The following is a 16,337-nucleotide window of genomic DNA, read 5'->3' on the forward strand; positions in this document are numbered from 1 at the left end:
TCAATAAACCTTTGTTGGTTGGCCACAGCTGTATTTTAAAGTAAAATGATGGAGAAATGCAGTAAAGAGATAAGTTGGATATAGGTTGGGGATGTTTTTGTTTTGTTCCCATTCACTTTGTCTGTTCCATAAACATTTGGGAGTACACAGTGCTCACGATATTACAAGGTACAAAATCTCTGCTTTCTAATAGCTAGCTGCTCCCCATTGCATGAGGAGAAAGAACACAGAAGGTTCAACATCATTGCAGGAAAGGGTCTAAGCCAAAATTACTAGAGGAGACACTAAGTACCGCAAGGAATTAGAACACAGAATGCAGTGGGGAAAGTGTAGTGTACAAAATGAGGGAGTATAGTTCCAACAACTTGGAATATTCCAACAACTTAACTACTTGTGTGATATTACCTAATTTCCCCTTTGTGGGCCTTAGCTTCTTCAGCAATGAAGTTGGGAATAGTTAAGTCTATTTCAGGGAGTTGTTTAAACATTGAATGTTACTATGTATACAAACTATTTAACACATATAGTAACTGACCAATCATTGACTCTACTAGTCATCTTATTAACATTATGATTACTACTGCCTCAAAATCTGGCTTCAAGACTTCCTACCTGTACAATCTTAATCAAACAATGTAAACTCTCTATGCCTCAGTTTCCTCATCTGCAAAATGGGAATAATAAGAGCACCTACATCACGGGCTCTCTGTTAGGGTTAAATGTTTATGTTATGAAGCTGGACTACAGGTAAGATATTATGAAAAACAGACCCCTCCCTGACATATAGCAAGTGCCCCCTAAACCTTGGTTAATGCCATTATTACTACATATCCTGTTTGACGTAACCTCACCCTTTTAAAAAAAAAAAAATATGCATACACACTATCAGCAGGAGGGCAGAAAGGGTGGGAGAATGCAAATTGTTTGGGATTCTTTTCAGGCTGTCAATGGCAGCCTTGGGTGAAAGGTTTCCCAATACCTCCACAAGGATCGTTAGCGCTAATTGGATGAACTAAAACATTTTTTAAAAGTTTCCTCACATTAGAATCTGCTGTTGAAGCATTCCTTCTTTGAGGACTGGAAGAGATCCTCAAAAAATAAAACTGGTGAGAACAAAGCAGAATAAAATAAAACGAGAGCAAAAAGTCCTCTGCTGGTTGAGAAGTAAACTACAAGCATCGCCCGTCACCCACAGCAATGTGGTGGCTCTCCAGGGCAGAGTGGAGGCCCAGAACACCTCCCTAGTTCTATTCTGTGTAGCTTAGTTGCATGCTGAATGAGAAAAGAAGAGAGAGAGAGAGAGAGAGAGAGAGACTGAGAAGGAAAGAAGGAAGGAAGGAAGAAGGGAAGAAGGGAAACAGGAAGCTAAAGAGGTAAATAAAAAGAAAAGATCCACATAAATACACAAAAAAGAAAAAAAGCACCCAAAAACAAATATTAAAAAAACAAAAAACCCAGAGCCCTGAGACACTACGCTACAACAACCTAGAATCAGGTTTGCAAATTTAGCAGATTTTATGCGAACAAAATACATTCTGAAATTCCTAATTGCTTCTTTGCACACCAAATTACAAAGACTGTGTTTGAGGGTTCAAGCACTCCAGCTCCAAAAAAGAACACCCCAGCATGGCGGACTTTGCTTGTTCTAGTGCATGAGAGCCTGGGAAGAATGAAGGTTATCCTGCTGAGGCATGAGCATCCTTTGTGCAGGTCATTTGATACACCTGCTGCCTGATTCACATCCTAAATCAGGCCCATGGCCAGTGGCTCGGTGTCAGTCACATGCTACCTCCTCTAATCCCTGCCCTAGCCACTGGAAGCATCTTCCTCCTATATATCATCACTTAGACATTTAGTCCCATTCTGTGCGGCTGGCACAGAATGGCAGGAGATGTTCTAAGAGGGCCTTTTTATACCATGGCAGTGTTGGGTCCAGAGAGGAAGCCCCCATCATATTCCATGTCCTCCTTCTACACCCAAATAAGACCAGAGCAGATGTGAAAGTGCAAAGAAACATTAGTGCTTGAAAGAGACAGGGACAGGGAAGCCCAGAGTGAGCAAGAAAGGCATGGGAGGAGAGATAAAAAGAAGCAGCTAGTCCATGATAATGCAATTTTAAAGAGAAGCTGTTTCTAATAAAGACCATGCCCTGGTTAAGCATCTGCCAAATTCAGCCACTCTCTAGAGAGTCTTGATTCTCAAGAGCCTAGGCAGTTGCCTTCTGAAGACCAGATCCTGGCTCATTCAACCCCCCATCAAAGATCCCCCTTACAATATGGGACCGTTGTCTATCAAGGTCCCTTTGCTATCTCTTTATCTCCAAATGTCCACAGAGCTGTCTACCTTCTACCTTCTCCTTGAAAATACCATCCCATCTGTTTCTAACATGCTCTCCATGTGACAATGTCTCTATTTTATCTCTTTGAGACCACTCCTTGCAGCTAAGGGTTAGGGACAAAGGGAGCATCCAGAAAACACTAAATTCATCATCGTATTGTGTGAAGACTTCATTTTTGCACTCTCTTTTAAGCAGTCTGAAATCACAACATTTGTATAGCTTTATGACATCCCTTGACAAAGCAGATACAGTAATTGTGGGGTGGGAGGCTGTTAGATATTTTAACCTTTGTCCAAAGTAGTCGCTGAAGAGCTTAGTGGAAGAGGGGAGTTTTCTGAGCCAATGGGTAACCAGGAGTTCACTGGGTCTTTGGGGGTTAGCTCTTCAAAGACAGTGGAGCACAGGATGTAGGCCTTCCATGGGTCCTTAAGTCACACACTTCCTTTGGCAATATCCTGACAAGTCAACTCTGTATTGCCAGTGTCCCCTCCTTGACAGTTCTTATCCTGTGGACATCTCCTTAAGAGTACCATCCACAAACAACGCAATTTTAAAAGAACAGTTGCCAGAGATAAAACAATGGCCACCAGCCCCGAGGGTATCTTTCCAAGAATCTTCAAATGCAAAGGATGGTAATATTGCCATGTTGCCTTGAAGTCAGCTCAGCAGTCCAGTTTGGAAAACTGTATGTAAGAGGGCATATTAAATCAAAGAGAGGCAGAGAAATCATTCTTCTCATAAACCTTCTTAACTTCTGCCTCATGCTGACTCTCTCTAAAGAGTAAGATTTCCCATTTTAATCACTAATTCTCTGTTACCCTCTTATGAGCGATAGAGTTCATAGACACTGGAAATGGCGTTAACATGTCAGTAGGCAGGGTCATCTGGGACATAAACTCGTCCCACCTTACACAAAACATAGCCAAGATTCTTCTTCTCCTCCTCAGTTTCTGTAAGCCTTAACCCCAGAAACCAATCAGGATCCAACTCAACACTGAAATATCCTATCTGTTCAGTAGATGAGTTTTGCACACACCACTTTAGTGGACAAAACCAAGAGGGAACAGCTAACCAGAGTAAATGATATTTTCCACAGACAAATCAGACTCATCTCCAGGACTTCAGTCTCTGAAAGCCATATTTCGACAGGAAAAAGCATGTCCTGCTGCCCACCAGCTCATGGCATGGAGACACCCCAGACACAGTTAAGCCCAGGACAAAACATCAGGTCTGCCAGAATACAGGAGCCCACTGGCAACTCCCCATGGCACAGGCAGAGTGAAGGCATTCAAACGAAGCAAGACTCGTCCTTCGGGACTCATTAACTTCAGAGATGACTATTCATGCCGAGCCCCAGCCAGGTCCCCAGTCACCATGGCCACCAGGTTTGGGCACACACAGTGTCCATGCCACTGTCCTCAATCTCAATGACTCCCTGCCTTAGCCGCCCCTCATGCTTACCAAGTCCTGAGCCAAGGAGGCCAGTTTTGAGAAACAGCTCATCTCCCCATACTCTGAGCGTTTCCCTAACACCACCACGTTCCCGGGGCAAAGCACTCCACCATGAATCACCATGAATCGTGCAGCCCAAGGAACCAGCGACCTCCGTGCCAGCTGCTCCAGCGCACACACCTGCACCCCTGCCCCTCTCCCCCCACAACCCGTACAAATCATTGTCAATTCATAGAAGAAAGACAGCTCCCTACCTGAGGGTGGCGCTCTCCCCCTGCCGGACCGTCACGTTGTCCATAGCTTTGGGGAAGGTGGCATCTCCGCTGCGCACGGGCACTCCTGTGGGTACAAGGAACAGCAGCCTGAGAGACACGACCACGAGGCACTTCCAGGGCAGGAACAGGTACCCACAGACCCCCATCCTCGACAGCCACAACTTCCCAGAACTCCGGCAGCGGCAAGGCACACACCCCCGGGCGAGCACAGGAAGTGGGTGGGGTGAGGGAGCGAGCTCAGGGACCGAGCAGTGAACTAGCGGCGACCAAGAGGCGCGAGAGGAGAAAAGCGCGCAGACTCCTCCAAGTCTAATATTCCTCCCCCAAATCAGGCCTCGGATAACCAGTTTCCACGGAGGACATCCAAGGGGGCTTCCTCGGTGCTGCTTCGGCCGGGGAAGATGGCCAAGAAAGGGGAAGCGCAAGGCAGGTGCAAAGGTGTGGGCACGCCTCAGGAGCCCCTTCTTCCCGGTAGCAGTTCTGACATGGCACTTTGGAGTGGAGTAAGCACTTTGGTACCAGAGGGGACCTAGGGGTGGGTCAGATCCGGCTCCCCAGAGGTGGTCTGCAATTCCTCAGTTCCAACAAGGGGAAATCCAACACTTTCTTTGTAAGTTTCGGAGGGAGGATGGCCAGGAGAAAAACAATCCGTAACAATAGCCGAGATGGAAAGTGGGGCACGCTGGGGGCGGCTCCGCCGGGCTTCGTGCGATCCGGACCCGGGGATCCTGCGGCAGCCGCCTCGGTCAACTTCCTTCGAGCCGAAATGCGCGCTGCAGCCGCTGCGATCCGGCCAGTCTCGGCGGGGGCAGTCGCCGCGGCGGCGGCCGAGGCAGGAGCGGCCCGGCGGAGCGCACCGCGGCGGCCCCTAGCTCGCTGGCTGGCTGGCTGGCTGGGGAAGGCGAGGCGCAGCCGGCACCGGAGCCGCGCGGACGCCACGCTCAGCGGCCGCCCCCGGCCTCCGCGCCGCCTTCCTCCCGGGAGCAGCCCCGACGCGCGCGGGCCCCGACCGCCGGGGTTGTCATGGCAGCGGCTCCATCACTGACCGCCACTTTCTCCGGGGCCGGCGCCGAGCGAGCGGGCGGACTGCGCGCTCATTCTGGCGGGCGGGCGCAGGGCTCCGGGCGCGGGGCGCGGGCGCCCACCTTAACCCCTGCCGCGCCGCGCCGTGGTAGTGCACCAGCCAAGGCGAGGAGTTTAACCATTTCCCCCCTTGAAGAGCTGTCACTTCCAAATTAAGAAGAAAGGCAAAGTTACCGCACAATCTTAATAAGCCCAAGACATCTTAGAAAGGGTCACAAACTAATTAACTAGGAAAGGAAAACCCTGCAGCATGCATGCATGCACCTTTAAAATTATCAGATTAATTCCATTAGCATTTAGAGTAAATTCAGAGTGTTGGAGGATGCTTTAGAATAATCTCATTTTTATTCAGTAGTCAATGCCCACACCACCGCCACCCCCCAAGCTACTTCCCAACACCACCGTTCTAAACAGATCTTCCATATACAGAATAAATGCAAAATCATATAAGTCTCTTAGGGTGTACAACTAGCAAAACCGCATCAAAATTTTGGTCAAGTTCCGACACTAACTTACATTCTTTATTCTTGTTTTGTCGACATTAAAAGATGCTAGCCCTGCAAAAGTGCTCATTCAGATGAATGAGTGTGAGCCACTTGCTTTATTTATACTGCGGACTCCCAAGTTTCCTGGATTTCACAGTCTTGCAGAGCTGATTTCAAATCATCTTAAGAGGTGTGTTTTTCGAATTCTTGAAACCCAGGGAAAAACTGGTTTAGCCTCAGTTCCTGTCACTTCTCTCGGGCTGCATACCTACATTTTAATTTCTCCCCTAAGTCCTGCTCTGATAGAATGCAGTGCATTCCCCTTCCTGGCCTGGCCCCTGAGCAAACCAGCCCACACCCCTGTGCTAACTAACTAACTGACTTGCTTTCTCCTCAGGGACTTCCAGATCTAAGCCCTCTACACCGAACCAGACTTTTCCTGGGGATAGACAAGATGGAACCAACAATGACTTTGTTTTTTCTCCCTCAACTTTCTATCAGATCCAACCCAGAAGCTGTTTTTTTCAATACCTGTTAAATAATAAAAAGGATGTTCTTTCCCAAGTGCATCCAGCCAAGACCAAAAAGACTGAAACATTATAATTATAAAGGTCCCGGTGCCAGAAAAGTCCTTACACCTTGCAGGTTGTAACCACTACTTGCATGGAGATAATACATGTGTTAGAGCATTTTACCCATCATCCTGCCTCACCTTACTTTAGACGGGTAGGGAAGGAGGCCGAGTTTGCAGATGTAGGACCCATACTTCAGGGTAACAAACAGACTGAGCAAATGTGGTTTTCTCTTTTAATAGTTAACCAGAAAGTGGTCAACCATGAGAAGTTGAGCAACTTTACAGTGAAGATCTCAATTAATCCATCATTAGGGCTATTTTTTCCTCATCTCCTCTGGTGACTTCTCCTGAGATTAAATTCTCAGGGAAACCCACCTGCTGCTTTTGGCCAGTAGGGACCATTTGATATATAGCACCAAAAAAATCAATTGTCAGCTATGCCTGCAACAAATGGCTTTACTATCAGGAAAAAAAAAAGAAAAGAAAAGAAAAGAAAAAGAAAAGAAAATGGCATCTGTGGAGAGGAGAGTTTTGTTTCTATTTTTTAAAGAAAAAAAAAATAAAAGAAGATAAAACGTTTTCCTGCACCCATCCATTCTTGCAAGATCCTATTTTATGTCCCCTTTACGATAGGAAATTTTGGAAATAGGAGGTAAAGTGTGAGATTGTATTTGCTGACTTACACTCTGCTAAATTTGGGGTTCTTCTTCCCCTAAGGCCAATGAGTTACCTCTAATTATCCATCTTTCCATTTCCCCCACCCTTCATGCTCCCCCACCATCCCCGCTGTGTACGCACACCTTCACTACCTCAGCTGGAAATAATTACAGTGTAGAGAAGGGAGAGGGATTCATTCTGGGCTTTGGAGTCATTTCCCTACAGGCTTGGGAATGGCAAGGATGATTCCTTTCATAATAAATTCTAGTCCTGGCTCTTGCATCTAATTCCCAAGTAGGTACAAATGAGCATTAGTTTTTGCATCTGGGAATGTGGATAATGACAACAACTAGCCTTCCCTAGAGACCTACATACATGATTAACTCTACAGGAAAATACTTAGAAATCCATTTAAGGTGGAAGATGCTTTATTAATACATTTTGCTCGCTACCACTTCATTATTATGACTGGGCAGGAAAATAATTCTTCATACGGGCTCTTTAAGATGTTCATTTTATACCAGCCTGCATGTCATTGATCTAAGACAGTCAAGCCATCTTTGTCTCTGACTGTGAAGGGAGGGTGCTAGGGGCAGCATCTGCCAGGAAACCCAGCAGAGCTCAGGTAATGCTCAGGGCGGAGATAGAAAACCCACTGGCAACCTCATACCTGTTCTCTTGGTCAAGGGGCCCAAACTTTATTCACAAATGGAAGTTTAGAAAGTGGTGAAAGACCAGGGATGCCCGTGCAATTAACAAGGCAGAATCCATTTCATCTGAACTCCTTATTGAAGTTGTTTGAGTAGATGAAGCTCAAAATCATATGTCAACTCCCTGCCCATCCCCTAATCCCTAAATATAACCAACACTTAGTGGCTTATCTTATATCCTGTCTCTTGCTTCATATAAACCGCTAGATTTATTTTATTTTTCCCAGCATATCCAAGTTAATGAAAAAGGGATGACAGTCAGAGCAATTTCATTATTTGTGTTCTTTATAGAAACGACTTCCTTTCTGCCTCCTGGAAAGCAACATCCTAACAAGCGCCCACCTCCACCTTCTTCCCTCCATCTCCCTCTCCTTCCTCCCTTCCCTCTTGGATACACATATACTGTACACATAAATCAACTTGTCACAGCTTGTCTCTGTGCTGACAGCTGTAATTGCTTCAGGTTATAAAAATATCTATAGGACAATGCCTTTCAAGCTCACAGACACACACACACCTACACACACACTGCCCGAGCAAAAGAAAACAATCATACTCCCTTTAATGATCCCATGACTGCAAAAGGGGGGAGTGCGGGAGCTTTGCCGTGCAGACCCCAAAGAGCTGGCAGGCAGGTGAGGAGACAGGGTAGAGGGAGGCTTCTGGCATCAGCAGCATCTACGCACTAAAAGCAAGGTTGGAACAGGAAAGAAATTCCCAGGGAAATGGAAATCAGCTGTTGTCTTTGTTTCACTCTCTGTTACCTACAGCAAGCTGGGGTTAGCTAAAGAGCCATGAATATTCCACGTACACAAAAGACCAGAAGAAGAGCACTAGCTTAAGAAATGCCAGTTCTGCTTCTCCGTCTCTAAAAAGGCTAAAGGCCCCCCTCTCCTGGTAGAGATTCCAAACAGGAGCTCAGGCGGGAAGATGAGATGCAAGGCAGTTACAGTGGTGTGGCACTGAGCAGATATTGAAAAGTTTAATCAGAGAAGGTGGTGTGGATCTGGATAAAGGAATGTCTCTAGGGGAGCAGGGATGGGCAGGACTCTGGAAAAACACATGCTATTCTTTCCTCCTATATGAATAGAAGATCAAAATAAAATCGTTGTTCATCTGGGCTAGAGTCCAGCACGTTAGGATTTCAACAGAAAGAGCAAAAGAGCAACTTGAAGGAGGGGAAGAAGCCTCTGAGGAGAAAAAAGGGGTCACGAATAGAGAGAATAGAAAAGGAGAGCAGGAAGAAGTGGCAAAGGTTAGGCTATCTATGGACTTTGAAAAGCATGCAACTTTCTAAGAGGTACATAAAGGGGAGAGGTGGTCAGAAGAATAATCGGTAGGTAGCTGGAAAAGTAAGGAGGAGCACAATGAATGATTAAAATCAAAGCGCCAAGAAAGCAAAATCCAGGTGCCTAAAAGGGAACATCTCATGAGCCAGGGGTCTTTGGGGCAGAATCTTTACTCACCTAGGTTTCGGGTCAAAATAAGACCTTGGAGTCACAGAATCACAGAACTATATGATCAGAGGAGACCTTGGAAGATATTTTGTACAATCCACTCATTTCATAAGGGGGGGGGTGTTGAACCCAGGAAGGAGGAGTCATTACTGTAGGGACACAGGGTAATGACTGGTAAATCAGAACAGAAACTCAGGACTCCTGGCTCCTATTCCAGAATAGCTTTCTGCTACATTTGTCAGGTAAGGACACTGCTTAAGAGCTAACTAATAAAATATCTCCTTTGGCTGCTTCAGCTATGGGCAAGAGAGAGAACTACAAAGGAAGTGATACTATTACTTCCCAGAATACCTCTGGGTATCCAATTATGCTGTTGAATTCAGTGTATGCAGTACGCATTGACAGGTAGACTTTAAGCTCCTCCTAATGTACCTGAAATCTTGTTGGAGTTAGTGACACAGAATTGAAAGACATAGCCCCAGCCTCTGATTTGCTTATAATCTTGTGTTAATAGGTTTGGCAGTAGTTTTATTTGTATTTACACTCATGAATTTTGAAGTCATCATGAACTCAACCCCATGCTCCCTATGAACCTTGAGAATATTCTCAGTGCTAAGAAAAACAAACTGGGGGGTGCCTGGGTGGCGCAATCAGTTAAGCGTCCGACTCTTGATTTCTGTGCTGGCAGCACAGAGCCTGCTTGGGAATCTCTTTGTCCCTCTATCTCTCTGCCCCTCCCCTGCTTGCTTTTGCTCTCTCTCTTTCTCTCTCAAAATACGTAAATAAGCATTAAAAAAAAAAAAAAGCTGGAATATACCTCTCTCTTAGAATCAGTTTGTCCCATTAGCTTGTCCAGATTTCCAGGCACTGGCCACAGTTTCCTAAGCTTTATTTAAGGTGACATTAGGAGGAGAGGAGGTAGTCTCAAGTATTTATAAACGTAAATGAGAAATTCATCTATACAACAAACAGGCATTTAGTATACACTAAATGCCAGCTCTAGTATAAGCAGGCCATTGAAGCTGTGAGTGAGAGAGACAAAAAAAAAAAAAAAAAATCAACATGAGCCTCACCCTCATAAAGCACACTGTCTAGCAGGGGAGACAGATAGTAAAGAAATAATTTTAAAAAACAGTGGATACAGTTGTTGTAAGCATTGTGAGGGGGAAATAGAAAATATGTATGACAGAAGGGTCCTATGGAATCTGGAAGATCAGGAAATGTTTCCCCAAGAAATGACTTTAAACTGGGACTTAATAGCGAGGAGATGAAGGGGCAGGTGGTGTGGACAGGAACATCACTGCAGGCAGACAGGACAGAAGCCACACAGCTCAAGGCGGGAAGGAGCATGGGCAGAAGCTGCCTTTTATATTCTCAGATTGTCCTCATTTAAACTAAAGATGTGTATGTGTGAGGGGCTCTGTTTGAACATCTCCAACTCTTCCAGCATTCTGTATTCATTCACTTATGGATTTATTCAGTGCAAATGCATCCGTAAGGAATGACCATGGGCTTTGGAATCAGACAGACCAGAAGTCAAACACTCATCATCTCCATTACTATCTGTGTGACCTTGACTTGGGGAAAAATCCTCATTTGTAAAAATAATGGTAATAAGGGTGCCTACCACAGAGTGTTGGTGTGATGAAGAAATAAGACAGTAGATGTAGAGAGTTCAGCAAAGGCCTATTACACACACTGCAGGAGTTAAAACGTGGGAGCCACTGTGCTTCTGCATCTGGACTAGCAGGGACAGAGGAGTGTCAGGCCTGATATTCATTCAGAGGCAGCCCGCTGAGTGCAGGCTTGTGAGCACCGTGAGAGTACAGATTCTGAGAGAGAGGTTTCATCACAGAGATGGAGCAGACGCTTCATGCTGAGATGTGGTCATAAAAGGAACTAGCTTAGCCTTAAAACCAGGACAGGAAGAGGGTGACCCTCCAGCTCCAATCGTAACGTCTCAAACTCAGTGCTCCACAAAAGCACGCAGGATATAGGGCTGTGGGAAATAGCCTGTGTTTGGGAAAGAGAAGACAACTTTCTCTTCATGGGGCAGCCTGGGAACTTTTTTTTAAAGTTCATTTATTTATTTTGAGAGACAGAGAGAGTGTGAGCAGAGGAGGGGCAAAGAGAGAAAGAGAGAGAGAGAGAGAGAAAGAGAGAGAGAGAGAGAGAGAGAATCCCGAGCAGGCTCCAAGCAACTAGCGCTGAGCCCGAAGCAGGGCTCAAACCCACAAACTGAGATCATGACCTGAGCCAAGATCAAGAGTCAGCTGCTTAACCGACTGAGCCACCCAGGCACCCCAGCCTGGGAACTTTTATCTGTCTTGCTTCTACATATAACTGAAAGGTAGTGAAAGAACCTGAAGACAAGACAAGACCTCTCCTTCTCATCTTTAAAGGAGCAGTCCCCACTCCTTCCACTCTTTCCACAAACCCTTACGCCCTTCTTTGTTCCTGTGTGCTAGTAGGCTGAAATCAAAGCCTTCTCAGGTCTAGAGCTTAGACTCATCATTTGATAGTAATATCCGGCGCTCACCTTATCTTTCCGAATTTCTACCATTGAACATCCCAGAGCAGTGCTTCAGGACTAGCATCGTTCCCTCTGTAGAAGGGAGGGAGGGTTCCATGCGGACATCTGTCTCGTGCATAGACAGACCCAAGACACCAGTTCTAACGTTTACAAGATGCAGCCCTGTTAGAGTCGGGTTGAGGTTTCTCATAGAGAAAGGACCCTCTGAATGACAGTTTCACCAGCCCCAAACTTGGAGCCTAACATCCCAAATCAGAGGAACTTGGCTTACTTCTACCCGTGAATTCCTTCTCCCCAGATAATTTCCTTTTACTCATTTCTCTCATTAACCTTTACTCTGTACTTTCTTTACTGGCTTGACTCCATATTCCTCAACCAAAAGCAGCAACAGAAGAGACACAAATTTGCTCAAAAACATATAGATTCGGTTGTGCTTTTCATTGGAGGTGACATTTTATAAATACGATTTTGTGAACCAAAGGACCTGAGTTCTAGTTTCAACTCCAGCCTTCATTACATCACCTTAGACAAGTCACTTCACTTGCTTTTTATTTTTTTTTTTAATTTTTAGTTCCTTTTTCCAAAGTTTTACTTTTCTAAAGAACCAACATCTCTATGATATATGGGTCTTTCTGAAGATCTGATGCCTCCCAATGCGTCTAAACAGGCTAGTGCACTTTCAAAAGTTAAAAGAAGTCCAGAGCAAGATGGCAGCTCCAGGGTGGAGCTAGGAGTCCAGGGTATTGCATTAAGCCTGACATCTGCTGGCTGCATGAGGGTGCTCCTCGCTTCCACTTTCCTTCTGTTCCAAGGAAGAGTTTGGATTAGGTGACTTCCAAGGGCCCTTCCAACTCTTATAGCCTATAGTTTGAGTGCTTCTCAACACTCTCCTCAAAAGCACTTTATCCTTCATACTCACTTATCAGTCCCTTCTATAGAGAAATTGCCCTCCTCCTCATGTCCTTTTACTTTCTCCAGAACCAAGGTATGCACTTCACAATTCAGAACACCATTGAACAAAGTAATAAATGAGCTGCCCTGCATCTAAGGCAAGCTGATGGCAGAGCCAGGATGATTAAAAGTCTTCCGATAAAGGGTTTCTTTAAGGAAAAGAAAATCCCACAATGCAACCAGCAATGTTAATCTTCAATAAATACGCTGTTAATATTTAACTGGCATTTATTTAAACTTACAGTAACTGTCCTATTAAATCTAAATTAATTGCCCATTTGGGAATCTTCCCCTAAAGCCTAGCTGGGACATGGCTGTCTAGATCATAGTCTATGCTAGGCATCCAGCCATAAAAGAGAATATTTAAGCCATCCTTTTCAAACTAGACTATTAGAATATCATGGTTGGAAGGGTGTTAGAGGTCAGCATGAATAGTAAGTTTTATATCCTGTGTCTTTTTACTTTTGGGGGGCCTATTTTTCCCCATCTATGCAGTAAGAGCTTATTGTATGTTCCCTTTCTCTCTCTCTCTCTCTCTTCCCCCCTCTCTGTTAGTAATTTTTTTTCTCCAATTTTTTATCACCAAGACCATTTAATAATAACAGTTGTATATAAAAGACTAAGAGCTCTGAAGGAATCTCTGAGTCACACTGCTTTAGAAGGGGCAGCAAGAGTGTAATTGGGTAGAAGTGATCTTTGCTATCCCTGGGATCAATCAATATTTTTTATTATAAAAGTAGTCCTGGCTGAACTTCTGGGATGTTATTTTGCTTTGATTATGACACATTTACAACATTTCTACATTACACACACACACACACACACACACACACACACACACACACAAACTCTCTCTCTCTCTCTCTCTCACTCACTGGTTTCATCAAGTCTGTTTACTAGTGAAACATGGGGATTAAAAATAAACACCTAATCAGATGGGTTAGTGTTCAAGCTGAGTTAACTTTTCTCAAGAAGTGGGAAGTGATTGAGATAAAAATAATTGATCTTAGGATTTCTATTTTTTAAATAGAATTAGGTTTTCATTTTATTTTTTAAAGCTCACTTATTTATTTTGAGAGAGAAAGTGTGAGTCGGGTAGGGTCAAAGAGAGAGGGAGAGAGAATCTCAAGCAGGCTCCACACTGGCAGTGTGGAGCCAGGTGAGGAGCTCGAACTCACAAGCTGGGAGATCATGACCTGAGCTAAAGTAAGACACTTAATGGACTGAGCCACCCATGTGCCCCTGACCCTAAGATGTCTAAAGGTGTAAGTCCCTAAGTTCAATTTGTAACATGTTCACTGTTTGCCTTGCCAGGCCTGGAAACTGGGTGGTGGTAAAGAGAGGGATGGAGCCAGAGATGGACATGGGCAGGGGAATATGGGGGCATGAATGAGGAAAAGGTGGGAAGATTGGAAGGCATCCCCCATATTTTTAAGAGGATTAAGCACATTCTGAACTACTTCCTTGAGGAAGGCTTGTATTACACTGCCTACACAAGCCACGCTTCTTTGTGTGTCTAACTAAACTAATACACTAACCATCCCACTCCTTTGTCTTCCTTTACTTCAACCAATGTTAAGAGAGACTAAAGACACTACTCTATCCCCCACACATATAGTGTCTTCAGTTAAAAAACTTCTCGGGGCACCTGGGTGGCTCAGAACCTGGGTACCTCAGCACAGTTAGTGATGTTGCAGTTTGTGGGTTAGAGCCCCGTGTCAGGCTCTGTGCTGACAGCTTGGAGCCGGGAGCCTGCTTCAGATACTGTGTTTCCCTCTCTCTCTTCCCCTCCCCAACTTGCTCTCTGTCTCTCTCTCTCAAAAATAAACAAACATTAAAAGAATTATCCACATTCAGAGTGTCTTTATTTTTTTTATTTTATCCACTCTTAGAAATTCAAGAAATAATTGAACACACTTCTGTAGGCTTCTGCATCATCCTGACTTTTACTTTATCTGCCCATCTTTATGCCTTATCATTAAGAGTTTGGGGACGTTCACAGTGAAGGAATGAAGTCTGCAATTAGAACCTCTCATTCCTCCTAACCTGAGTTGATGTGGACTTTCGCTCCTGGCAGGAAATGGTTTCTCTACACCTTTTGTATGCCTTCTTCATCTAGTTGACCCAAAAGTTCTACGTGGTACTATAAGTAGTGAAAAAGTCAGAGCAATTTGTGAATGGCTTAGAGGAGTGGACTTAATTGGTGCCCAGGTAGCTTTGAACCTGGGAGGAACAGAATGGGCAAATGTTTTGAGTGTACATGTGAATACGGAACAACATATGAAAATAATTTACCTAGGTTTTCACAACACTTTTGACAAGGTGTCAAGATCAAAGACACCTTCAAAAACAAAGTGGGTAATGAGGAGACAATCTTCTTTTTCAAAGGTAGAAACTTAGCTTAACACTAAGGCACAAATCAAGGATGGACTGACATGTTTCTATATGGAGAGGTATTAATTCTAGATTCTCTGAAGGATCATTGCTGGGACCAGCCAAATGTAGTATTTTTATCAATGATCTGCCAAAGGGAATTCATAGAGAACTCTACCAAGTTTGCAGAAGCCATGAAGCTCCCTTAAGTGATTAAATCTGCAGTTGACATGGATGAGTTGCAAACCAACCACAAAGTTCTGTGAGTGTGTAGAGAAGTGGGCAAATGCAATACAGCATGTTTTAGGCAAAACATCTAAAGTGTGCTTCTGAGATGCTGGACTCTGGGCAGCAGAATAAGGAACAGTGATGAGGAGTGAACATGGGTGTTAGGGTTAATGGCTTGGGCTTAAAGGCCGAGTTCTTCAAATTGTGAGTTTCGCCTTGGTAATTTTCTTACCTCTCCGAACCTCAATTGTCCCCTCTGTTAAATAGGAATATCACTTACCTCATATATTTGCTGTGAGGGTTAAATGAGATAATAGTTGTAAAGTACTCAGTTAAAAACCTGTCATGCAGTACAGGAGACAAAAAATGGTGGCTAGTGATTATACTCTCACGACACAGAAAAAACACACTGGAAATAGTCATGGCCAGTGGTTCCTGAGCTAGGATCCTTACAACACGTTTTGGAGTATGATACTATGGATTACCGCCTGCAGATATCAGGATATTTTGCCAAAAAAGAAAAAAAAAAAGAAAAATTATGAGCCATACATTTTATGAAAGCCACTAAAAGCATATGGAGAAAAATAGGAACAAAGAAAGAAATGTTACCTTTATTCAAAATCACTGTGTACAAAAATCTTCAAATATTACTTGTAATAGTTATTATTGTGGCTCACAAATAACACAGGAACCTCATGCACTCAGTCTGTGAAGCGAGAAATCAGGAGTCACTTTCAATCACTTCTCCCTCTCCACAGCCAACCCTCACATAATTCAATCAGTCCTTCTTCTCATGGCTTCTTCATCAAAATATCTTTCATATCTGGCCAGCTTTCTCAACCTCAGCTGCCCAGCCCTGGCCCACACCATCATAACCTCTTTATTTTCTTCTCTGGATTGGTGAGATTCTCTCACACATGGATTTCTTTCAACTCTATTTCAAGCTAAAGATCTGAAATAAAGTTTTCCTGAAAATCTGACCATGTCACACACCGTCAATTCAATCCTTAGTGGCTTCACGCAGCAATTTGAATAAATCCCCTAATCTTTTATGTGGTTTCTGAGAACCTCATGACAATGGCTTCTGTTTTCACTGTTTTCTCCTGTCACTTCTTCCCTTATAGAGAACCACGCAAGTTTTCACTTTAATTTATTCTTATTTCAATCCCTCATAGGCTCCTCTTTCTCAGCTCAGGACCTTTACACATGCTGGGTTCCTGC

General features: G+C 44.2%; 1 protein-coding gene across 4 annotated transcripts in view; it reads right to left on the reverse strand.

Annotated features, from left to right (window-relative positions):
- NTM (neurotrimin) overlaps nt 1–4,715 on the reverse strand; it is a 406,021-nt gene extending 401,306 nt beyond the window's left edge. For 3 of the 4 annotated variants that reach the window (XM_039248224.1, XM_039248223.1, XM_039248222.1), the window contains exon 1: nt 4,045–4,715. In XM_039248224.1, the coding sequence (XP_039104155.1) occupies nt 4,045–4,211 (167 nt within the window). In that variant the 5' untranslated portion in view covers nt 4,212–4,715. The remainder of the gene's footprint in view (nt 1–4,044) is intronic. The other variant, XM_039248226.1, reaches the window with a different exon arrangement.
- Between the last annotated feature and the right edge of the window lie 11,622 nt (nt 4,716–16,337).

The sequence above is a fragment of the Hyaena hyaena genome, unplaced genomic scaffold (assembly GCF_003009895.1).
Source record: "Hyaena hyaena isolate Hyena2069 unplaced genomic scaffold, ASM300989v1 scaffold_305, whole genome shotgun sequence".
NCBI classification, from domain to species: Eukaryota; Metazoa; Chordata; class Mammalia; order Carnivora; family Hyaenidae; genus Hyaena; species Hyaena hyaena.